The 26,657-nt window shown below is 42.7% G+C and overlaps 1 protein-coding gene across 4 annotated transcripts in view; it reads right to left on the reverse strand.

Annotated features, from left to right (window-relative positions):
* ASAP1 (ArfGAP with SH3 domain, ankyrin repeat and PH domain 1) overlaps nucleotides 1-26,657 on the reverse strand; it is a 189,093-nt gene that overhangs the window by 83,451 nt on the left and 78,985 nt on the right. For all 4 annotated transcript variants that reach the window (XM_087962198.1, XM_087962197.1, XM_087962199.1 and 1 more), the window contains one exon: nucleotides 1,794-1,866. In XM_087962198.1, the coding sequence (XP_087818324.1) occupies nucleotides 1,794-1,866 (73 nt within the window). The remainder of the gene's footprint in view (nucleotides 1-1,793; nucleotides 1,867-26,657) is intronic.

Raw genomic sequence — 26,657 nt, forward strand, 5'->3', positions numbered from 1 at the left:
CATCTTCCATGATATTTTTTAGAGATCACCACTTGCATCAAATATTGGTTCTGCTCTGACCCAAACCTGTTTCCAAAAGAGCAAACACAAGACAAAGGCAGCAGCACAACCTTTTAATGTTTCATCTATGAATTCTGTTTCTTCACAGATAAAAGGCTGCTTCCAACTAATTAGCTCTGACAAGAAAGAGCCTTGCCAAGTTTTTGCAAGTCTACCAAAAAACAACAGATAAGAAATAGTTTACAACACAAGAGTCTTCAAATACAAACTGTAATGTCCACGAGGCTGAGTTTCAAAACGTCTTTGCTTCCTACAAAGACTGTTCGCTGCACAGCTGCCTTTTATCTTCTTGAAGGAGGGACCATTACCTTGCAGCCTTACTCCCGAGTTGCCCGTGCTGTTGTAGCTGCTCTTTCCTGCGAGAAATCCTGTGCACATGCGCACTTGGCACAGGCTCCTCGGGAACCTCCTCATCGCTGCTGCCAGCCCCCACAATCTCTGAAGGCAGCAGTCCACTCTCTAATGGTACTGGCCCCTCATCTGAGTCCTCGCTCTCCTCAGCCGTCCGCACCTGCTGCCGGCTAACCACAACAGATTCTCCTGGTTTTAACCAGTATGTCAAATATATATCCAAAAATGTATTTAGAAATAAAGAAAACTGAAAGAACACCATAACTATTCTGAAGATTTAGGAGTATTTTTTAAAATATATTGATAATACAAAGAACTATACAGAGGTAGTCCTTGTTGTGGCCTGTGCAGACAGCAGCGGAATCAGACAGTGGAGAAGAAAGGGGATCGGTCCTGGTGTCTGGAGAGGACTTGGACGAGGGTCCTGTGTCTGATGCAGAGATGGGGCCAGGACCATCTGGGAGTGGGGTGCTGCCTCCGGAGCCTGGCAGTAGCAAGGCAGAGGACCCAGGGGAGCCTGTTCCCAGTGTACGTGTGCGCAGAGCTGCTAGAAGGCAAGAGCAGCTGAAACAAAAGGGGTGACTCAGGAGTAGGGCTGGGAGGTGATTGCCCCTCCCATAAGGTAAAAGGACAAGCAAAGATGATGAAACCTTTTCAGGAAGCAAAGTCATTCGTTCCGTTCAGATTCATTCTTGAAACTCTGTACTTCGGTTGTTGTTGTTTTTTCTAGTTCATTGGACACTTCTGTTATTGGCAGCACTTCACAGGAAAGAAAGGTGGGTGCTTATCTCAAGGGACTGTTTAAGATTCATTACCGGTTGGAAGGAAAATAATTCCCAGCGTTGCAATAAAACAAGACTTGTTTTTAAAATAAGCATGTGTGCATAATTACGGTCTCAAAAGCCTTGGTCAGAACAGTCCTTGGCTTATGACTACAATTGAGCCCAAAATTTCTGTTGGTAAGAGAGAATTTGTTAAGTGAAATTTTCCCCATTTTACCATCTTTCTTAGGTTGTTCAGTGAATCATTGCAGTTGCTAAGTTAGTAACATGATTGTTAAATGAACCTGCCTTCTACTTGCTTAGTAGAGACAGATATAGCGAGAGAGACATTTAAAAGGTCCTGAACCTTTAAATAATTCCTAGGAATACAAACAGAAGGATGCAAACTGGAAAAAAAATTACATTTTTAAAAAAGTTTAAAGTTACTTCCCTTAGTCCGGTTCATCTCTTGTGAAAATATTATAGTAATAATCTGTATTTTCCCACTCCATTATATTTTGAAATTCTCCCTAATCCTCATAGTTCAAAACAATCTATTTCAAACATATTTTATTATTTGTTAACACGCAGTACATAATAATATAGAGAAATAAAGCTTACCTTGCCCAGAATTATATATTGCTTTTACAGATTTTTTCACTTTTTGTAGTGCAGTTCTGTCCTGATCTAAAGCCTAGAAGGAAAAAGAAAACAGAGGGAAAAGAAAGTCAAATCAGGGAAAAGGAACTCAATTGTATACAGGTAGTCTTCGACTTATCACCACATTGGAGCCTAAAATTTCTGTTGCTAAACAAGACAGTTGTTAAGAGAATTTTGCCCCATCCTGCAAGCTCAGAGAGCACCACGGATCCCTCATTTCAACCCTGAGCTACAAATATTCTCCTTTAGTTACTTGCATGTAGATGATTATATTATGTATTTCTGTCTACGGATAAATGCCATTTCTGTTACTTCTGGTTTTTTTTTTCCTTTTCAACATTTCCAGATTGTTTACTTTTCAGTTTGTTTTTGTACTCAGTTAATAAAAGCCAAATATTAAAAGACAGGCTGAATAAAAGCCCGTAGTGCTGAACGTTTTAGACAATTAAGATGGAGGTTTGATTTTTTTTCTCCAAGTGTGCTAAATTCTTAATACCATGTTCATTAGGTGAACAATTATGTGAGCAAGAAAGCCTTCTAAATGGAAAGTATTCCATTTTATAGTTGCTTAAAAGAGAGAGCTTTACATTTTTTGTAAAAAGAACATGAAATCAAAATAATTATCAATATACTAAAGAATAAGCTTCATTTCTCTGCAAGATTATTTCATTTAATTAGTTCTACAAATGAAATACAGCATCTGGTATTCTGCAAGATGCACTGATAAAATAGATAGCCTTTCACTGCATGGACATAAACTAATCCAGCTCTGATCAACAGTTCACAAATGTTACTATCTGTTTGGCCTCTGGCACCTTGTTATCCAAGATAAAGAATACTTTAAGTAAAATTAGAGACCCTTGGTTAATTATCTGACAGGTTAAAACATTTGAGCTGTACCTGCAATTATTATGGTAAACTCAGTCACTACAAAAATAAGTTAACCAAGTTCAGTAATTTGCTAGCTTAATAACTACTTTTTAGAGGTATATAATTTGCCTAGAAAATCTAGGACAAAATACACATTGTAATGAAACTACCAAAACATATTTTGCAAAGTAATATTTCCATGGTCTAGTTACTTTAATTTTCTTTTAATTAAAAATGCTAAGGGAGAACTTTTCAGGTTGACAAATTAGATTAATGTCAGGTTTCAGTAAAAAAGTGAAGGAGGCATGATTTTGAAATCCTGTGATTTCAGTATTGAATCACAACATAACTTCTAAGATTACTGTACAGGTAGGTAGTCCTTGACTTACAACCACATTTGAGCCCACAATTTCTGTGGCTACATGAGACATTTGTTAAATCTCTCCTTGTGCAGTTTCTATCCATTATTCCTTGTCTGGCCTTCGGGTGCTTTAGAAATATGTCATAAATATGAGTCAGTTGCCATGTGTCTGAATTTTGATTACATGACCATGGGGATGTTGTAACGGTCATAAGTGTGAAAAATGGTCATAAGTTACTTTTTTCAACACCGCTATAACTTCCAACATAGTGACCAAACTATTGTTAAGTCGAGGAAACCTGAACTAGATAACTTTTTATATTTACATGATAAGCATTTTCTTCTCCTGAATCATAGAGAACATAGGCTTCTTCCCGAAACTGTCACCACAGTTAATTAATTCAAAAACTGACTTTCTAAAAGTCATATGAATTTAAAGCCAGCTGCTACAGTTTGAAAAAAAATATCCATGTAACACGAAGTGTATGACATAAGGTAGCTAAGCAGCAAATTGTTCATCTTACAGGTATTTGTTGAGAAAAGTCTTCTTCATCAGATTGTAATTATCTTAACAACCTATTCATTAGGAGAAAAGTGAATTAAAACTCTTCTACAGTTTCCTGAAATTGAGTAAAGACATACCAAGACACGAGGGCATGACTCATTCCAATTTTCTGTACCACTATTTACATTAACTAGTCAAACAACCAGAAAGAATCTGATTTTAAAATCATCACGTTATTAAAAGGCACAGGGTTCTAAGAACTGGGGTTCATTTGGAAAGCAGATAAATAATAAAATCTCTAGCTTGAAAAGATGTCACAAAACACCTTCAGATGTTTTGCTGCCATGCAGTAGCATGTCTCTCCTCCTGCATTCACTCAATTCATCCTTGAATTACGACCAGTTGTTTAGTGAGCATTTGAACTTCTGACGGGCCTACTTCGGGGCTATGTACAACTCAAGTTTGAGGTTCCAATGGTCCCCCCCCACCCCGATAGTCACATGACCGCACTTCCATTGCTTGGCAACCAAGCTGCATTTACGGATGTTTGCAGCATCCCATAATCACATGACTGCATTTTACAATAGTTTTGCTGAAAACTGGCATTTGCTTCTGGTTTTCAGCAAAATTGTATTCCTAGCGAATCACCGATTCACTTTAACAATTGTGGCATTTGCTGCAGGCCCACCACACACACTCACTCACTCACTCACACACACACACACACACACACACACGGATGTAAAATCAGGTCCATCGTGTTTTATAACCGACATGAGCTATGCCCATAATGGTCAGGGCTCCATTACCGTTGAAATTCTAGGACTAACTATAATTTCCCTGTTTCCCCAAAAATATGACCTATCCTGAAAGTAAGCCCTAGCTTGATTTTTACATGTGAGCCCAATATAAGCCCTAACCCCAAAATAAGTCCTAATTAAGATCCCGCCCACTCCAGAGTGCACGGGTAAAAATTAAACTAGGGTGGGGATGGGGTGTGTGTGGAGATGCCCTACTACTTACCTTTGGACAGTTGTAGCCAGGCCTTGCACACCCCGACACCTGCCTTGCCAGCCCATTTCTTCTGTAGCTGGCAAAGCTGGATCAATCCAGAACTCTGTTATCAGCTACAGAGGCCTTCAGGAAAGTCTTGCCGGCCGCAGAAGTTCCTGAAGGCCTTTGACAGTGAAAAGGAGACAGGTGGGGTGCCACGCACAAGTGAGATTAGTCAGTGGATGACATCCCCTGAAAATAAGACCTGGTGCCTTTTTTTGGTGGTAAAAAAATATAAGACAAGGTCTTATTTTCAGGGAAACATGGTCGTTCGTATCAGTTTTAATTGCCCTGGTTTACAATTGCCCTGCTCCATCTAGTATAGGTAGTCCTTGACTTACAACCACAATTGAGCCCAACTTTTCTGTTATTCAGTGAGACCATTGTTAAGTGAGTTTTGCCACATTTTATGATCTTTCTTGCCACAGTTTTTGAGAGTGAATCACTGCAGTTCTTAAGTTGCAGGAATTGGGTATGTCTATTTCAATGAAAAGAAGGACTAGGGGTGGCATGATATCAGGGTTCCGATATCTCAGGGGCTGCCACAAAGAAGAGGGAGTCAAGCTATTCTCCAGAGCAAATGAGGGCAGGACAAGAAGCAATGGATGGAAACTAATCAAGGAGAGAAACAACTAAGAACTAAGGAGAATATTTCCTGACAGTGAGAACAGTGTAATAACTTGTCTCCAGAAGTTGTGGGGGCTCCAATACTGAAGGCTTTTACAAAGAGACTGGACAGCCATTTGTCTGTAATGGTATAGGGTTTCCTGCTTGAGCAGGGAATTGGACTAGAAGACGTCCAAGCTGCCTTCCAATTCTATTATTCTGTTATTCTATTCTATTATTAGTAACACTGGTGTTAAGTGAATCTCGCTTCCCCAATAACTTTGCTTGTGAGATCCCAAAAGTGATCACATGATCCTGGTACAATGCAACTGTCAAGCCCGAAATTGACATATGTGTAGCCATTTTAGTTAGGCTTAGTTTATATTCTTTTTCTTACTTTCTCTGTGGCAGTCATGGGGGGAAGGGTTTCGGACTTGCCACATTCCTAAGAGGGGAGGAGTGGAAATAGAGAGAGTTGTTTAGGCTAGGTGGTTCTTCTTCCCGTGGGAACACGAGCTGTCTGTGCTTAGGCCCCTTGAGGTGGAGATTTATGACATCAAACAATGTAGAATTATTTCTATTGGGGAATGTGACTTTGGGGGGTTGTTTCTAACTTGTAATATTGTGGGGTAATTTGGGGTTGTATCAGATCCGGAATTACCATGGACTTTGCCAATTTGATGCTTTCCTAAATAAAAGAATTTGTTTTGGAAGATGGACTTTGCTCTTTTCTTTTTAAATGGATTTCATCACTTGGAAACCTGACAGCAACGATGGTTCACTGGTTCATAAATATGAACCAGTTGTGACCACCAGATCCCAGGACAGTGCCACAGTGATTCAGTGGTTCATAAATATTTTTGCCAAGTGTCCGAATTTTGATCATGTGACCATGGGGAAGCTGCAATGGTTGTAAAAAAAAGTCATGAGTCATTTTTTAGTGTCATAATATCAAATGGTCACTAAATGAATTGTTGTAAGTTGAGGACTACCTACACTCAAACCACTTGCAGCTATGCACATTCACGATATTGTATAACAATTCAGTGACTAATAACAGGAATTTCTACAGTATCTGCTTCATGAAAAAAAGAAACAGAAACTGAACACTCTTTTTCACAATATGTAAATTTGCAATAAAAAATGCTATAAAATTGTTTGTGATTCATAAAGAAGTTGTAAGGTCTACAGTTCATAGCATCAAAGGGGAAAAATGCATACATGTCATTCACATACTCAACTCCAAAAGCATGCATATGTGTCACTGTTCTGTTCTGGAAACACTTTGGTTGCAAAGTCATTCCTATTACTGTAAATGCCAACAACAGTTTAAACTCCAAGTGAAGTATAAAGAAAATAACTGAAGCTGAAAAAGACTTGAGAGTAAAGATAATAGCTGACAGATTATACCAAATCTCAAGAGTTGTCTTATTACTTCACTATTTGTGCTGTTATAATCGTATCTAAGCCATTCTTCCTAAAACAATCATTTAAAAAAAAAATCATTTGTGGTGGTAGCAAGATCATGAATCAAATCTACTAGGTCTGATAAGGCTCAAACAATAACTGCAATTGTCTTTAAACCTTTGGGAAAATGCAGCATATGAACGGCTATATTTGTACAACATGTTTAAACAGACCAGATAAATACCTAGCTAAGCTTGATTAATTTTAAGGTTGGGTTAAGGTCTTTTTAATGGTGTAATAGAGAGTGAAAAGAGAAAGATCAGCAACTTATATAGTTCATAAGTTCAAAAAATAATTTGTTCAAATCCAGCAAATCGCACAATCTATGTACAGAGACTCCAAAGGAATGGGATTGGATGGGATGGGATGGGATGGGATGGAGTAGAGTAGAGTAGAGTAGAGTAGAGCAGAGTAGAGCAGTGGTCCCCAGCCACCAGGCCCCGGACCGGTACCGGTCCGTGGATCATTTTGTACCGGGCCACCTATTTTGCTTGGGTGCCGCCATCTTGTTTCAATGGCGCTTGAGAAAGTGCTTCCAAGTGAGCTTGTCAGTCGTCGGTTGGAAAGCGGTGTTTGGGTGCTGAAGGAATCCTCGCGCCTTAGTTTCGTCGAAGGGGGGGGCTTCGAACGAAGAGCCGTCCCCATGGCGGTGAAGTCTCGCGTTACTCAGGAGGAGATTAAGAAAGAGCCCGAAAAGCCCATCGACCGCGAGAAGGTACAAAGGAGGAGTTGAAGGTGGCGGGGAGAAGCGGGGGATGGCTGGCTGGCCGGTCGCTCGGCTCGCCTTGCCTTGGTCGTGCGTGCTGATGCCAGTACCGGGCCGTGGATCATTTTGTACCGGGCTGTGGCACAAAAAAGGTTGGGGGCCACTGGAGTAGAGTAGAGTAGAGTAGAGTAGAGTAGAGTAGAGTAGAGTAGAGTAGAGTAGAGCAGAACAGAATATTGGCCAAGTAGACAAACAAGGACTTTGTCTCCGGTGCATAAGCTCTCAGTGTACGTGCAAAACAACAAAGTAATAATAATCACAATAACAAAGTGACAACAATCATAATAATGATACAATAAGAAATGGGAGTGGAACATATAAGAAGGATTATAGTAATACAGCCATACTACATAGGTAAATAAAGATAAGACAGTATCGTGGGGCAATATGTTGCTTAACCTCAGTTAAATGTGTGCACAGAATGCAATCCTAGTAGCTTTCTAGAAGTACTAAAAATGCAAACTGGAAATAAAATCTATATTCCCTGCTTCCAACAGACCTTCATTTAAATTGATTATAAGGGATAAATACTTAAATCCCAAAGCATGGCTTAATAGAACAAAAGGAAACTAGTGAGTGGTATAATTCTAAAAAATGTTAAATTAAGGATATAATCACTCTCAGAGGTATTTGAAAACCTGAAGCGACTTTCCTAATTTTCCAACAATCCCACCCTTTCCTTGATCACTAGCAACCATAGAAGACACTACAGTAATTAGAATTTTCCCAAACATAGAAAAGCTTTTTGTAGATCACATAAACCAATGATTTGGCACAAAATGAAGATATTTTGGCCAGACATAATAGAATAACACAATTAGAAGGGACCTTGGAGGTTTTCTAATCCAACTCCTTGCTCAAGCAGCAGACCCTGTAATTTCAAACAAACAGCTGTCCAGTTTTTTCTTAAAAACTTCCAGTGATGGAGCATTCACAACCTCTGAAGGCAACCCATTCCACCGGTTAGTTGTTCTCACTGTGAGGAAATTTCTCCTTAGTTCTAGGTTGCTTCTCTTCTTGATTAGCTTCCATCCATTGCTTCTTTTTTTTTTTTTTTGCCTTCTGGTGCTTTGGGAAGTAGACCTTTGTGGCAGCCCCTCAAATATTGGAACGCTGCTATCCTGTTGCCCCTAGTTCTTACATTCATACTCTCTACTTGGTTGACCTCTAAACTGCGCCGCCACATCTCTTTCTAGACCGTTTATGAACTTGGAGAATTGTCAACAATGTTTTGTATCCATCATGATGCTGTTTAAGAACCCCTCATTCTTGCATACAGTAATACCTAAAACATTACTCACACTCAAGAACAATTTCATCTGCTATTTTCATACTAATATTAGATGGGTAGATTTCTGCTCACCTAGGGGGACATGCTCATTGTTTTTCTGCCTGCTAGTGTGTGAATGCGCGCGCGCGCGCACACACACACACACACACACGTGTACACACAAAGAGACAGGTCCTTTCCCCAATGTTCCAGTTTGGCCAAAAGGGCCCCCAACTACTTGAGATACATCTGGATGATACATGGGTAGAGAAAACATTCTTTTGACAGATTCTCATCTGTTAGCAGATGGGAATCACTAGAAATGACTTATGTTCGTTTATATCTATGAGTAGCAATAAGCTTGGAGGAAAAAACTACAACAGATAAAAATGCAAAAACATGGAAAGAACAAGTTAAACAGCATCACAACGAAGTGAGAGAGAGCTGTAACCACTGGGTTTTGAAAAAGAAAAACTGCCCTGTTTGCTGGCTTTCATGCCTAAAATGGGACTAGAACTCAGAGTTTCCAGGCCAGCACCTTCACCACTGCACTAGACGTGCTCTCAATTTTCTGTTTTGACAGTTTGCAAAAATATGCAACCTACGTTGTGTAAAAACTGTTGCACAACATAAATTTCATATACATGCAAAATCATAATAAAAATCCCTGCCTGAAAGGTATAGCAAAAACAGATTTCCTGTAAGGATTCATTTTAAAAATGCTGCCTTCGCTGATAACGTAATTAGTCAGAGGTAAAAGAATTTTATCTTATGGATTAATGCTGCAAGATGTGGGAGGAAAAAGGTTGAAATATGGGATACTTCAAAAGTCTGTTTCTTTTGTTCTTCTATTTTTGAAGTCCAACATGAGCAACATTCTTCCACCTACCTTAAGATACATATTTGTCAGCCACTTAAAAATACACATGAGGCCAATCTGCAATGTTCAGATTGCAGGAATATGACCAGCTTGTTCAGGCTAAGGATTTTTTAAAAATATTAAGACTGGACAAATGATTTTTTTAAAAAATTACCATCTGCTAATAACCAAAATGAACATGAAGCACGGTCTTTCTCAATCTTGGCAACTTTAAGATGTGTGGACTTCAACTCCCAGAATTCCCGAACCAGCATGGCTAACTATGGAATTCTGGGAGTTGACTTCCATTATGTCTAAAAAATTGAGAGTTGAAGTCCACACATCTAACCAAGGTTGAGAAACACTGATCTAAGGAATCATCAACTTCAAGAGAGAAAAAACTACAATCCTAAAAAAACTATAGATGTTTAGATCTGAAGTCTATTCAATGGATTCTTTGTGTTCAACTGCATCCTTGACAATACAAATACTGATTTAATAAAAGTTTTATGACAGGATGGGTTTTTAAAAAAATTAATTTCAACATTATGTTTCATCATCCACCCAAAAATAATTACAAGACTGTTCCAAATAAGAGTGGGAGCATCTTCTCCTTCCTTTTCAGGAAAATCAACACTGAATACAATCTTAGTTACTGTATTTTTCAGACTATAAGATGCCCCAGACTATAAGATGCACATTAGCTTTACAGGAGGAAAACAAGGGGAAAAAAATCTGCCTCTGCCTCCCAACAATTTGCCTCCTTCAAGCAAACAGCACCCAACCTGGTCAGTTTCAGCACAGTCTGATCTAGCACGAGCAGCTGATTGGCGTTTGGATCGGCCTCCCAGAATAACGCGCATAAGTTGTTCCAGGTTGTGGGGATTGACGGCACCACCCATCACCGCTATTGCCTATTGCCGCCTCCGCGTGTCCCATTTTCAGCCTCCACACATCCCATTTTCACCCCGTTCCAGGCCTATTGGCTGCCTGGAGGAGGCTGAAAATGGAGCGCGCGGAGGCTGAAAATGGACGCACGGAGGCCAAAAATGGGGCATGCGGAGGCGGCTATACACGGCAGCGATGGGTGGTGGTGAGCCCCGCAGCCTGGAACAGCTGATGGGCGGTATTCCAGGAGGCCGATCCAATCGCCAGTCAGCTGCTCACGCTAAAACAGGCTGTGCTGAAGCTGACCAGGTTGTTTGCTGTTTGCTGCAAGGAGGCAAATTGCTGGGAGGCAGAGGCCGAAGGGTGGAGGCCGGCGGGTGGGCGGGCCTTCAGCAACATTCACTCTATAAGACGCAGAGACGTTTCTGAAAGCATTTGCACCAAGACAAATGCCTTGTTTGTCCAATCACACTTGGCCAATAACGAATTATATTCTATTGTAGACTGAGAAATATGGCATATTTCTCTAAACTCTAAATGTAAGACAGTCCCATCATCTTCTACCAACAGTTTTCAAAAGTTTATTTTTAAAGGAATAAATGCAATCTTAATGTTAATTTTAAATGCATCAAGATAAAAGGTAAACATGTTGTTAAAGCACCTCCTTAAAGTAAACTTCCTCATAAAGTTATTTCTCAATTACATGCAATGAACATCCACATGTATTTTTATTTATGTATATAAAAATAAGCTACTGACATTGCTAATTTGATCTAGGAATACCTGACATGTAGCATATAATTTTATTCATCCAGAAAAAAACATAAGAAGCAGCACAAATCAACTTGTCTTATGTCCCAATGTGCTAGGGAAGTGATGTACGAAATTCCATAGCAATGGTATCTAGAGGTAGTTCTTGGCTTAAAAACCAGTCGCTTAGCAACCATTCAAAGTTATGACAGACTTCTCTAAATCTACTTATAACCCAGATTCAAAGTGATGACAGCTGCCCCCCCCCCTCATAGTCACATGACCACACTGATACTTGGGGCTGGATCACATTTAAATCTGTTTGCAGTGTCCTGCAGTCACATGACCATATTTTACCACTATTTTGCCGAGATTTGCTTCTGGTTTTTGGCAAAACCACCTCAAAAAGCATCAATTGGTTCCCTTAACAAATTGAGTCAATCACATGGGTTACCCGATTGACAACTGCCACACAAATTATGACTGAAAGAGGCCGGCTCCATTACAGTCATAATTGGAGGACTACCTGTATGTCAGGGGGGAAAATTACAATCTTAACCAAGATAAATGAAAGGAACAATGAACTTTTAACCCACATTAAAATAAACCAACATAAATTCAAATGCCAAATAACAACATAGGCCATGTCAGTAGCTTAGATAAGAAATAAAGTCAGGGATGGTAACACATCAGTGTATGCTGTAATACCAAGGGTGTCAAACTCAAGGCCTGAGAGCCAGAGCGGGGTGCTTAGATTGGGCGTTGGTTCTTACCTGATACGCCTCTTCTCGTGGAACTGCGTAGAGCATCCAGAGAGTGGGAGGTGCTTCAGTCCTTCCTTCTCACAGGCTGAGTTATAATTGAAGAACGCTCCTCCTTCCTCCACGTGGCTCCTCCATGCGTTCTCCCAGTTTCACGAAGACGAGAGGACAACCATAATCCTCTAACTGAACTAGTAAACAACTCAAGTATATACAATAACGCATCATTGGCCGAAAACAGAATTCCCTACCAGACGGACCAAGAAGGGTGGGGCTGGATGCTCTACGCAGTTCCACGAGAAGAGGCGATCAGGTAAGAACCAACGCCCATTCTCCGTAGAACTGCTGCGAGCATCCAGAGAGTGGGACATACCAAAGCATGTTTGTCCTACGGGCGGGACTCCGTCTGGATCGGAATCTCCTTAGGATCCCCAACCACTTGCTGTAGGACTCGCCTGCCAAAGGACGCTCAGCCGGGCGAAAGTGTCAATCTTATAGTGGCGATGAAAGGTGACGGAGAGGCCCAAGTGGCCGCCCGGCAAATGTCAAGAAGCGAGGCTTGAGTAGCCCAAGCTACTGATGTAGCTGCGCTCCTGGTGGAATGAGCCGTTATCCCACTGGGGATTGGAAGAGCTTGAACTGAATAGGCCTTGGAAATGGTCGCCTAATCCACCGGCCTACCGTGGATGGTGGTACCTTTGACCCAGCGTTTTAGGCTGAAATGACAAAAACAGGGACTCCGATCTCCTGATGGATTGCGTGCGACATATGTAAATACGCAACGCCCTTCAACATCGAGGGTGTGCCATTGCCTCTCCCTATCATGCAGAGGCTTTGGACAAAAATTAGGTAGGACCAACTCCTGCGCCCTGTGAAAAGCAGAATTGATTTTTGGTAAAAGGAGGGGTCTGGTCTCAAGACCACTCGATCAGAATGAAAAATGCACAAGTCCTTCCTCACGGATAGAGCTGCAATTTCAGATATCCTTCTAGCTGAGGTGATCGCTACAAGAAAGACCACCTTAAAGGTGAGAAACTGGAGTGGTACCTCCTGAGAGGTTCAAAGGAGGCCTAGTCAAGGCCAGGAGAACTTTGTTAAGGTCCCATGTTGGATATCTATGCACTACCGGGCGGGCGCAAATTAGAAGCCCCTTTTAAAAAGGCCTTAATGCGAGGGTGGTGGGAAAGAGAGCTGAAGGAGCCGTCACCACCGTTGAGAGGGCGCACCTGTCTTCTCAACGTGTTGGAGAGAGACCTTCATTTAGGCCATCCTGTAAAAAGGCTAGAATTTGTGCTATAGAAGGAGAGCGAGGATTGACAGAGGATTTTCGGCACCACTTACAGAAGCTGTTCCAAGTTGAATCATAAATTCGAGTAGTGGAAGGCCTCCTGGCAGCCAGAATGGTATCTATGACCTGGGTAGACAAGCCTTCTTCAATCATCGTTTCCGCTCAACCTCCAGACGGCTAGCTGCAGCCACTGTGGTTCTGGATGAAGCAGAGGTCCCTGTGACAGGGAGATCTGGTCCAGCGGGATCCTCCACGGCGGAACCACCGATAGACCGTGAAGATCCGCAAACCACGGCCTCCTGGGCCAATATGGGGCCACTAGTAGGATCTCCGCCTCTCGAACAGCAACTTCCGAATTACCCTGGGGATCAGCGGAAGCGGAGGAAGGCGTACAGGAGGCCGGGAGGCCACGGGCAACGCAGGGCGTCGTGGTTCTCTGCCCCGTGGGAAGGGAACCGAGAGAAGAACCTTGGTGTCTGCGTGTTGAGCGGCGAGGCAAAGAGGTCTACCAGAGGAGACCCAACCTGTCTGCTGCTTCCCTGAACAACCGCGGATGCAGGCGCCACTCTGCTGGGTCCAACATGGCCCTGCTCAGCCAGTCTGCCTGGACGTTGGAGACCCCGGAAATGTGCTCTGCCCTGATGGAGGAAAGATGCGCTCTGCCCATCGACATAGTCGCTCGGCTTCTCTCATGAGGATGATGGAGTGGGTGCCTCCCTGACGGTTGATATGGGCTTTGGTGGTGGTGTTGTCCGTAAGTGACCAGAATGTGGTGCCTTCTCACCTGAGGAGCGAAAGCTCGCAGGGCTAGGTATACCGCATGAAGCTCCAACCAGTTGATGTTGTGTCGCTCGTTCCGAAGGAGACCAAACTCCCTGGGCTGACAGAGACTGCAGATGGGCCCCCATCCGGAAAGGCTTTGCGTCTGTCGTAAGAGTGACCCTTTGGGGCTCCTTGAATAGATGACCTCTGTTGGTAGAAGGTCGAGTCCACCAAAGAAGGGATGAGAGAACCCTTGGAGGTATCCTTACCACTCGACTTGATGTGCTCCTTCCCGAGCGCTGAGTACGGCAGAAGGAACCACTGCAAGGATCTGGAATGCAACGAGCCCATGGGATAATAGAAATGCAGGAAACAAGTTTCCCAGAAGCTTGGATAAACTGAGCAAGGACGCTTTACCAGTTCGCCTGATAGTCCGGATAGCAGTATGAATACTATGAAGCCTCTCCTGGGAGAGGAAGACCTTACCCTTAACAGAGTCAATTACAGCTCCTAGGTGAGCTATGCGGGTGGAAGGGCTAAGTTGGCTCTTCTCCCAATTCACTAAAAACCCGTGATCTTGTAGCACTGAAAGGGTAACACTAGTATCCCTCTCGCCTGCTGTCGGGAAGGGGATACGATAATGATATCGCCGAGGTAACAATGGATGCGGATGGGAACCTGTCTAAGATGGGCCGCCAGAGCTGCCAGCACCTTCGTGAAAGACCTCGGGGCTGAAACAAGGCCGAAAGGGAGGGCCACATACTGGAAATGTTGGTTATTATAACAGAATCTCAAATACTTTGAGTATGAGGATGAATGGGAATATGGAGGTATGCCTCCGACAGGTCAACTGACGTGAGCCAGTCCCCTTCCCTGATACCCTGTAAAATAGACTGTAGAGTCTGCATCTTGAACTTTGGCGCCTGACAAAGCGATTAAGTCGCTTGAGATCTAAAATAGGTCTCCAACCCCTGAATGTTTAGGCACCAAGAACAAGAGAGAATAAAAACCTCTTCCCGTTGAGAGGATGGGACAGGTTGGATGGCCCTAATGTCAGCCAGATGTTTAATGGCGGAATCCATAAGAGCCCGCTTTGTAGGATCCCTAGAGACAGGTGAAATCCTGAAATGTTCAGGGGGGAGAGGAATTGTAGAACGAGTCCAAAACGCACGGAACTCCTCACCCAGGCATCCGAAGTGGACCTCTCCCAGAGGTCTGCAAATGCCTGAGACGACCGCCTATGGGGAGAAGGTCTGAGGCCCTATCTGGGCCGGCGGGAGGCCCTGTGACCGGAGCCTCTAAAGGATCTCCTAAAGCTGCCTCCTCTTCGGCTCCTGTCTCCTGTATCACTACGGTCGTGGTAGGATGACCGAAACGACGGGGAACCCTGGAATCTAGGGGAGAATGACGACTGGTATGGGGGGCGAAAGGAGCCCCTCCGAAAGGGCTGGGACCCTCTAGACTCCTGCTCGCGAAAAAGCGAAGGAAGAAACTTCTTCTTACTTGAAGTTTCCAAAAGCAAGGGTTCAAGGGCAGGCCCGAACAGCTTCCCTTCTGCCAAGGGGGCTGAAGCCAACGGATTTATTTTTAACATCGGCCTGCCAATGCCGAAGCCAAAGTAATCTCCTAGCTGTAACATGGGAGGAGATGGCCCGTGAAGCGAACTTAACCGAATGAAAGGTGGCATCAGCCGCGAACTCCGCCGCTGCTGTGATTTTTGCAATATCCTGATGGGCCCTGGTATTAGTCGGGGGATATGCTGCTTGAGCTGCCTGAGCCACTTGATGGAGGAACGGGTGAAAAGGAGGCGGCCGTGGCCGACCTGATGGCCCAGGCATCGGACTGGTGAGCTCGCCGAAGAGCCATCTCCGCCCGCTTGTCCTCTGGCTTCAGCGCCTCCAACGCATCCGTAGGGTTGGAAGAGGAGGTCAGCCTCACAATTGGATCGCCTACCTCCGGGGTGTCTAACATAGAAGAGAATGCTGGGTCCAGATTAAACATCCTCTTATCCTGACTAGAGGGGCGGGTGTAGGACCCACCGAGGCCAACTGCCTCGCAACCAAGTCTGAGAAGATTGGGGGGCCGGAATAACTTCTGCTTCCACAATCGGTTGCCTGAACATGAGGTCATCTGGATCCTCCGAAGTCGATGGCGGTGGATCAGAAGGAGATTGAGAGGCCAGGCCTGAGCTATTCTTAGCCTTAAATAATAAGGACTTAAATAACTGGGGTTTAAAGAGGCCCACAACCGTCGGTTGTTCGGGAGAAATGCCTCGCCCTCTGACATTTCCCCTCCATAGGGTCCCCCGAGAAGGAAATCAGAATACTGCAGGACCCCTCTCAGAGCCTTCCTCCTCCCCGAAGGGCTCAAAGCCCATTTCCTCCTGTTCCTGCGAGACCTCCTGAGGCTCCTCCCTCCTGGGGATGGGGCATCCGTATGAGAAGGTACCTGACCCTGCTGGGGTGCCTGCCCGGAGAGATCGACCAGATAAAGATTCAACGCCGGAAGTCCTCCTCGAGAACCAGGTCTGGATAGCTGCTGCATTCCATCAGCTATACCCTGACGGATAGCAAATTGCATCCATTCCCTGATACTATCAGGGATGATGGTTGACGCGGCTCCTCAGGCGAAGACCTGCAGCGGTTGGCGTGAAGGTCGCCTCTGGAGTACGGGATGGCTGGCGGCTCCGGGTGGATGTACTGCACCTGGAGGGGGAAGAACGACGGCAGGGGAGGGGGATGGGCAGAGGTAGAAGGTGGGGTAGTTATAGTGTGCAGTTCTTTAGATCGCTTACTGAACTCCTTTTCCAGAGCTTTGTGACGCCTTAAGGCGCCCTTGAGAAGCACTGGAGGAGTCCTTGTCCTCTTACGAAGATAGTGCGTCTTCGACTTGGCCTTCAGGGAAGAGCCAGTTGGATTGTTCTCTGCCATGGTATCAAGGAAAAAAACCTTACAACAAATATGGCGGTTGGCACGCCTAGGAGTTCGGCTTACAAACGCAAACCGGTTTTCCCAAATCAGATCACGTCCCCTTTGAATAAAATTTTTTTTATTATTTTTTTATTTTTTATTTTTTTATTTTATTTTATTTATTTATTTATTTATTTATTTGAATTTGTTTTTTAAAACACCAAGTACTAAAAAACACAAGGAGAAAACTATCCAAAAATATCTACACAAAAGCTTGCTGGAATATATTATAAAATAACTAATAATAATAATTTCTTTTCTCCTTTTTTTTTTTTTTTTTTTTTTTAAGGGCGGGCCCAAGGACAGGGCCAAATAGGCACAAGGAGAAAATAATAATAAAAATTATTAAATACAAATCCAAATGAGCCAATGAACGCAGAGGCCAAAAAATAAGGGAAGCAAAATAAGTATAATAGGTAGGCCTCTTTAGGCAGCCTCCCAACACAATGGGAAGTACGTGCCGCGCTCTGACCAAGCTGATTGATACAGACAGAAAAAGCCAACAAGAAAAAAACCTCTAAAGGAAAGACAGCAGGGCCGGAACCACAGTGTCCTCCAATAAAAAGGGGCTCCACGCAGCCTGACGGTCCCGCTTAGGGCCTCAATCCACACAGCTTAAATCCAAAAACAAAAATTACACACAGCCAGGAAAAATATTATTTAAAATAAAACAAAATGGCGCCGGCCACGAGGCGGTTCCAAAATGGCCGCCCGGCACGACGCGAGGCAATCAGAGGCGCACCAGCCCTATTCGCTACCAGGCAATCAGGAACAACGAAAAGCCAGGGCTGGGAGAGGAAGCGTTGCTTCCTCTAAAGCGTTCTAGGGGGAATGATAATAGTGCAATAAATCAAGGCACGGAGACAAGCGGCTGGATAAAGGCACGCTCGGAAATGCAGAGAAAGAGAAGAGGGGTGGGGGGCGAAATAAAGCTCCGAGCCCTAAACCCCTTCCTACAGGCAAAAAAAACGCCTCACCAATTAAATTTAAGAGCACACTATCAACGCAGGGACAAGGAGGAAAGGAATAAAGGCAAACCTGAACACTTAGAAGCAAAAACTCTGAAAAACGGCCAAGGAACAAGAGATCGCTGCCTGCTTTCTCGAAGGCTGAGTGAAAACTGGGAGAACGCATGGAGGAGCCACGTGGAGGAAGGAGGAGCGTTCTTCAATTATAACTCAGCCTGTGAGAAGGAAGGACTGAAGCACCTCCCACTCTCTGGATGCTCGCAGCAGTTCTACGGAGAACTGGCCTGCGGGACTGCCCTGGAAACAGCGAAGGACTGGCCCGCAGTGCCTCTGCCATGAAAACAGAGTTTGGGAGGGCCGCTCGTGGGCTCCATTTTCCCGGGCTCCATTTTCATTGGCAGAGGGCTGCAGGGCATCGAGTGGCCATGCCCATTTCCCCCCTCCCAAGGTCAAACAACCCTGATGCGGCCCACAATGAAATTGAGTTTGACAACCCTGCTATATACAACCACTGTCCACTTCATGGATATTGTGCAATGATGATTACCTGAGTAATATACTCAGTAATATACTCCAATACTCAACGTAAATTGAGTAATGGAATGTCTGCAAGCAAACAACCAAGTTCAGAGAGCATCAAGGACTCCATATAAACATTATCTCCATTTTAAGCTTCTCAGCCCCTCCAAACTTGACAACTTGAGGTACACCTTTGCTTCATTATGAAAAGCCACAAACCAAGTTTTAATAATTTTGGAACTTGCTAATACTGTATTTTGGGAGGTGTGAAGAAAAAACTGGAGAGAAATATAACACATATTTTGTTATCAAACCTAAAATTCTGAATAACTGCAAACCTTCCTGCCAATTGATCAAAACCTTCAATATCTAGTAGTCTATAAAAGAGATCTTATAGTATCTATCGTCTTTACTTGTTATCCTTTTTAGTGTGAGAAAGTAACAAACATATTTTTTTTCCTGAGCAATAAAATAAGTTAAATATGCTGCACCCATATTTATCCATTTCTTTCAAGCAAATACAGTTCTGTCAAAAATAGCAACATTTAATTTTTTTTTCCAAAAAGTTTTTTATTTTTATACATCTCTTCACGTGAGCAATGTGATTCCGGATTATAACACTTGTACATAGTCATGCTTTCATTTCCATCAATCTTATATAATATCATCTCATATCATAATCCGTTTCCATTTCATATTTCAATTCATTAATTCAATATCAATGTCATTTCATCCACACATAAATTTTCAGTTCTTTATCCCCTATTATTTCCATTTTCAGCTTACCACCTATTTTATTTTACATTACACATCATTATTATCCTTAATTTTCTCTAGGATGATATATAATAAACAATCTAAAAAGAGTAAGCAACATTTAAATTTTGTTACACTTCAGAAACTAGAAAGTTTTTTAAAAAAAACCAAAATTACACAAAAGCAGAAAAAAGGGAAGGGAGACAACAGGAAAAATTTAAAAAGTGACACAAACAAACAAACAAACAAACAAACAATAAAGATACTGCCAACTCTCTTTAACACAGACACAATTATAAAATACTCCCTTCTTCTACTGCAGCCAAAAAGTGAATACAATGCTAAAATATAAAAGATACATATACCAAACCATTACATAATAACACCAATATATAATATCATAATCAAAAATAGCAACATCTGAAAAATACAGTATTTGAACCCAATCTGAGAGATCTATTCCATGGGCTTTTAAAAGGGGAGCACCTTTGCATCACTTGAAACAAATGTCCGTATGTTCAATTGTCAGTTTACTCTTTCTAAAATTTTAAACACCCACCCTGGGTTTAAAAACAAAGGCCTCTGCATCAGATTCTGGGTTAGCCATGCTACTATGACGTAGGAAGAATTTGTTTGGCAGAAATTGAGACTGCAATCGTAAACCAAACCTTAAAAACTTCAATCTCTAGCATTGTTTTTCAGAAAAACCCACTACATATTTTATAATGTTGCTCTTTGTAATTACAGTCCTTAGTAACAATAGTAATTAACTTATTTTTTCAAATTAGAATGAAAGAATTCTCGCCATGGTATAAATTCCTAGAATTTATTAAAGTCCTCCGGAAAAAAAAACAGCCTCACAACATTATCGTAGTGAAAAAGAGGATTTTTGTGAAAGATATGGTTTAGCAGTTTATCCATCTGTCCTCTCCCCATTCTTTCCTCCAACAAGCTCAGGATGTGTTCCTTTTCATATCGTTACAGTTTGCCCTGGCTTAGCCAAAACAGACTGTGTTTAGTGGAAAACAGAAGCAATCTCCTTTTTTGGTAGCTTTGGTAAGAAAAGGAAAATAAAGACTTGCGTTCATCACACTGTTATGTCTTACAGCATTTGCTTTATAATTTCAAACCAAGTAGGAAGGTAAAAGATATATACCAGTGATGGTGAACCTTTTTGTTACGGTGTGCTGATAGCTGCACGCACCGGAACCCACAATGCAATGCGCCCCGCCCCCACTGCACATGCAATGCCCCTTACCTGCACTGTGCATGCGTGCGCCTCCCAGCTAATTTTTGGCCCATTTGAGGCCTTTTTCACCCTCCTGGATGCTTGAAGAAAGCCTCAGCAGCCTCGGCAGGCCGAAAAACGGGCCTTCCAGAAATACCGGAAGTGCCCATTTTCAGCCTCCGGAGGGCCCCTGGAGCCTGGGGGAAGCCGTTTTCGCCCTCCCAGGGCTCCAGGGAAGCCTCTGCAGCCTCAGGAGGCTGAAAAACAGGCCCATTTCAGCACTTCCAGGAATACTTCCAAAAATCAGCTGGGAGGCGCGTGCATATGCAGTGCAGGTAAGTTTGGCTAGGGTTCGCGTGCCTGCACAAAGGGCTCTGTGTTTGCCACCTGTGGCACGCGTGCCATAGGTTTGCCATCATGGATATATACCAAAAGAAGAGAATAGTTGTAGCTTAGGGTTGAACTGAGGGTCCTTTGGTGCTCTCTGAGTTTACCGTGTTTCCCGAAAATAAGACTCTGCCTTATATTTTTTGCCACCAAAAAAATGGCGCCAGGTCTTATTTTCAGGGGAAGTCATCCACTGACTAACCTCACTTGTGCCCGTCGTCCTAGGCCTCCTTTTTGCTGTCAGAGGCCTTCAGGAACTTCTTCTTCTGCAGCCGGCAAGGCTTTTCTGAAGGCCTCTGTAGTGGATAACAGAGCTGAATCAGCTATAGAGGCCTTCAGAAAAGCCTTGCCGGTCTTGTCGGCTCAAGAAGAAATGGGCATTGGGATGTCCAAGGCCTGGCTACAACTGTCCAATGGTAAGTAGTAGGGCAGCTCCACACCCCCATCCTCACCCTAGCTTAATTTTTACCCGTGCACTCTAGAGTGAGTGGGATCTTAATCAGGGCTTATTTTGGGGGGTAGGGCTAATATTGGGCGCATGTGTAAAAATCAAGCTAGGACTTCCTTTCAGGGTAGGTCGTATTTTCCAGGAAACAAAGTAGATGTTTTCTTGCAAATGTTTCACTACCCAACTAGGTAACATCTTCAGCCACTTCAGATGCACTGAATCTTCTGAAGTGCTCTGAAGAAGTTTCCTAGCTTGGCAATGAAAAGTCTGCCAGAAAACAACCAACATCAGAGAGCACCAAGGACCCCACAAAAGATATTCTAACCCAAACTAAGTTTTTTCAATATCCTTTCACTATTTATAATGCTGCGCCTGGTTCAGTTCTTAAATAGCACGACATTAACCTATTCCAACCCTAGATCAATGTCCAAAATATCTCAGCGGCTTGGCATTCTGCAACTAAAATCCACAGATCTGAAGGACATTAAGGTTGGAGCCAGTGGCCTACATTTTCCCTACTTCTTCTATTTGACTCAGCCCAATTTTGAACAAATTCATTGGAAATCAGTCACAGTGGAGTGTCCTTTGTGAGAACTCCTGCTTAAGCCATTCAGTTCTAGGAAATAATTATGCAGTTTTGTTTTTTCTTTGCAAAGCAAATTACAGAAGAGTTCTGGTGTTCATTTAAAAAAAAATTCCAAAAGCCAGATTCGAAAGGAGAGGGAAATTCCAGTTGTGTAAAGGAAAAAAACAGAGTAATTCTCCAAAAGGTCATCTGGGGTTTGTAGGATAAGAAGAAACACAAAAGTATTCAGCTGGTGGCTATCTACTCAGATTGGAAATTCATGTCCAAGCAGCTTCTGGGACTTAATTATAACTATAATGTGACTTAGCAATCGTCCCCCACATCTATTTGTTGCCATTATTGTGAATCATTCTCTTAAAAAAAACCAAAAAAACAACTACAGATATGCTGGCCTAGTTACACTGAGTTTTATTTTGCAGCAAATTGTTTTCTGTCCTAACAATAACTGGATGTTCTGCTTAAACATTCATTGGGCATTAACATTAACATTTTTCTTTTAGCATTAGACCACAAGCAGTAGGATAAAATAAAACACTACCACAGACAATATAACAAAACTTGGAAAGAAATGCTGAGTTTCAAGCTATTCATATGGCACCATCTCTCTTTCTCTCTCTCCTCCCTTCCTCTCTCTCTTCTCTCTCTCTGTCTCCTCTCTCTCTCCGTCTCTGTCTCTCTCTCCTCCTCCCTCTTCTCTGTCTCTCCTATCTCTGCGCCTGTCTCTCTGTGTCTCTCTGTCTCTCTCCTCCTCCTTCTCCCTCTCTCTCTCTCTCTCTCTCTCCCTCTCTTTCTCCGTCTGTCCTCTCTCTCTCCTCCTCCCCTCTCTCTCTCTCTCTCTCTCTCTCTCCCCGTCTCTGTCTCTCTCGTGTGTGTGTGTGTGTGTGTGTGTACAGGCAATCTTCGAGTTACAACAGTTTGTTTAGTGACTGTCCAAAGTGACAATGTCACAACAGTCAAGTGACTGTTCAAAGTGAAAAAAGTGACTGATGATCATTTTCACACTTACAATTCCTGCAGCATTGCCAAGGTCACATGATCAAAATTTAGATGCTTGTCAACTGGCATGTATTTATGACGGTTGCAATTGTCCTAGGGTCATGTGATCACTTTTTGCAACCTTCTGACAAGCAAAGTCAATGGGGAAGCCAGATTCACTTAACAACCGTGTTACTGACTTAACAACTGCAGTGATTCACTTAACAACTGTAGCAAGAAAGGTCGTAAAATGGGGCAAAACACACTTAACGACTGTCTTGCTTGGCAACAGAAATTTTGGCTCAATTGTGGTCGTACGTTGAGGACTCTGTATGTGTGTGTGGGTGTGTTTTCCCATAGTCTTAAATCCTCACTTAAGACTTCAACCAGGATCATGGGCGGGGAGGCATGTTGTGTTCAAGTAATGCTATGCTTTGCTTTTCTTCTCGTACATCTACACTTTGGGGAAAAAAATAAACAAACGTCAAACAAATCCTCAAAACAAAGCTATGGTTTTAGAATCAAGAGTTATAATCAAAAATATACAATTAACTATAAATAGCTGTATTTAAATCTCAGTGACACAAAAGCAGTCCTTTTAAAATCATCTAAGTATTATGATCCCATTTTTGGCTGTACCTTCCAACACCAAAATGCAAGGAAAATGCTAATAAGGAAGAATATATATGTGTGTGTGTAGTTTAGGACTGAAGTTTTTGATCTTTGAGCTTAGTTGTTTTCTTGAAGACTTTTCATTACCCAACTAAGTATCGTCTTCAGTGCTGATAGGGAGTGGCTTTTGCTTTCAATTTAGAACAGTAAAGAATAACAAGAGTTGGAAGGGACCCTGAAGGTCTTCTAGTCCAACCCCCCTGCTCAGGCTGGAAATTCTATAACATTTCAGGCTGGAAATTCTATAACATTTCAGGAAAATGGTTCAGACAATTTCTTCTTAAAAACTTCCAGTTTTGGAACATTCACAACTTCTGGAGGCAAGTTGTTCCACTGATTAATTGTTCTAATAGTCAAGAAATTTTGCCTTGGTTCTAGGTTGCTTCTCCATTGATTAATTTCCACCCAGTGCTTCTTGCCCTGCCCCTATGTGCTTTGGAGAATAGGCTGACCCCTTCTTCTTTGTGGCAGCCCCTCAAATATTGGAACACTGCTATCATGTCACTTTCCCCCCCCCCTTTAAACTAGACATACCCAATTCCTGCAACCGTTCTTTATATGTTTTAGCCTCCGGTCCCCTAATCCAGGGGTCCCCAACCACCGGTCCGCGGACCAGTACCGGTCCGTGGAACAAGTCCTACCGGGCCGCTGGTTTGCTGGGCGCCGCCATCTTGTTTTGATGAAAAGGTGCTTCTGGTGAGCTTTTCCGGAAGCACTTTTTCATCAAAACAAGATGGCGGCGCCCAGCTGATGCCAGTACCGGGCTGCGCCATAAAAAAGGTTGGGGATACCGGGCCGCGGCATAAAAAAGGTTGGGGATCACTACCCTAATCATCTTTATTGCTCTTCTCTGAACTCCTTTTAGAGTCTCAACATCTGTTTTATATCAAGGTGACCAAAACTGGATGCAATATACCAAGGGTGCTCTTATTAAGGCATTATAAAGTAGCATTAACACTTCATGTGATCTTGATTCTATCCCTTTGTTAATGCAGCCTAACATGTATATATTAGGTTGCCCTGCCAGCATTGGTGAGAGTGTGATTTTCTTCTTGGTAGTTCCTTGATTAGGGTATGATTTTCTTACTTGTTTAAAAAGGTAAAGGCTTCCCCTACCCAGTCATGTCTAATGCTAGGGGGGCGGTACTCATCACCACGACTTGGCCAAGGGAGCCAGCATTTCCGAAGACTCTTCCATGGTCATGTGGTCAGCAGGACTATACACCAAGGGTTTTCAAACTTAGCAAGTTTAAGACTTGTGGACTTCAACTCCCAGAATTCTTCCTCCAGTCATGTTCGCTCAGGAATTCTGGGAGTTGAAGTCCACAAGTCTTAAACTTGCCAAGTTTGAAGACCCTTGCTATACACGAAGGCACACAGAACACCTTCCCACTGAAGTAGTACCTTTTTATCTACTCGCATTTGCATGCTTTCAAATTACTAGGTGGGCAGGAGCTGCAGGAAGGGACAGGGGCTCATCCTGTTGTGTGACACTGGAGTCTTGAACCTGGGTTGTCAGCTTTCCAGCTGACCTACTCAGCGCCTTTAACCATTGAGCCATCACGCCCCTCTTAATTGCTTAGGGTATAAATTATTTGAAAATAATCACATGAGCACATAACTCTGGAAAAATCAACCCATTACTCCTGCGCATCTTGTAAGTCTCAAGCCAAAGAGCCAACTCATAATTTTTTATAGGCTATCTTGCTTTACTTCCTGCCACTTCTACAATGGTAGGATAAAGGTATTAATTACAACGACAAACTGCATAATCATATCTGCCAACATCCTCAAGCAAAGTCCATGTGGAATTTCAATCCAGTTTGTATTATATTTTCCCACTGTGATGGAATCTGAAGACTAATATTTGTAGCAAGCATGTCTAGTGATTAAAGGCACATGCGTGCACCAGGCCCATGCACACAGCAGACCTCTAAACGCAAAATTTCAGAGCGAATCTCAACCAAACATAGTCACAAAAACCAATGTATATAAATATTGTGCAATGTAAACCCATTCTATAGCATTGGCTACTGGGTTCTGTTTCCTAGAGGCATTGCACACTTAAAACATTCAAACTACACTGGCTTAAGAAAGATATCATTTTCATTTAGCACGCTAAAAGGATTGTGCTAATGTGCATGAAAAAAACAAAGCAATTTATACTGAAGAACTCTTAATGATGAGGCATTAACTATTGTTGCATATCCAGAAAGAAAATGATTGTACATGATATTTATATGAATACACATATGCATTGTTCACTGCCTAAAAACTGTAACTCCATGCAACTGCAGTTGAACACCGGTTATATTACTGTGTGTGCATGGTTGACACACCCCAGAATAATGAATCAAGAAGTACTTAATTAGTATAAAATATTTGTTTGATATTACACCAACAGTAGGTTTTCAACTTCTACAACATCCTGTTTCCTCTCTCTTTTGTCACAAATTGCAGAAAGCAAAAAAAAAAAAGAAAACTACAGAGTAGGACTTTTATTGTCAACAGAATAGAGCGTTTCATCAAAATTTAATTTTATGGGAAATTTTTCCTCTCCTGCTTTATTTACAAGTTAAAAGCCTGTTTAAATGTTTAAGCACTGGGGAAGCCATACTTGGAATGCTGCGTCCAATTCTGGTTACCGTGATACAAAAAAGGATGTTGAGACGCTAGAAAGAGTGCAGAGAAGAGCAACGAAGAAGATTAGGGGTCTGGAGGTTAAACTACATGATGAACGACTGAAGGAACTAGGCATGTCTAGTCTAATGAAGAGAAGGACTGGGAGTGATATGATAGCAATTTTCCAGTACTTGAGGGGCTATCACAGAGAAGAGGGGGTCAAGATCCAATCTGGGATGGTCACTGCGACCAGAAGTTCAGTCTTCTGAGTTTTTGGACTTGTGTTGGAGCTCATACATACTCAGGGAAGTCCAGAATATGACACATTCTGATGAGAGAGAAGTCCCCTGAGGATAGGCTCCAACACAAGTCCGAAAGCTCAGAAGACTAAACCTCTGATCTCGGTGATCGACCCGGATTGGATCCTGCAACCTTATCCTGGGACACCTGTATTTGCCTTCATTCATATTCTTCAAAACACCCGAGGGT

This window comes from Notechis scutatus, chromosome 3 (genome assembly GCF_049901735.1).
Source record: "Notechis scutatus isolate UNSWTSFEM ecotype Mainland chromosome 3, rNotScu1.2, whole genome shotgun sequence".
NCBI classification, from domain to species: Eukaryota; Metazoa; Chordata; class Lepidosauria; order Squamata; family Elapidae; genus Notechis; species Notechis scutatus.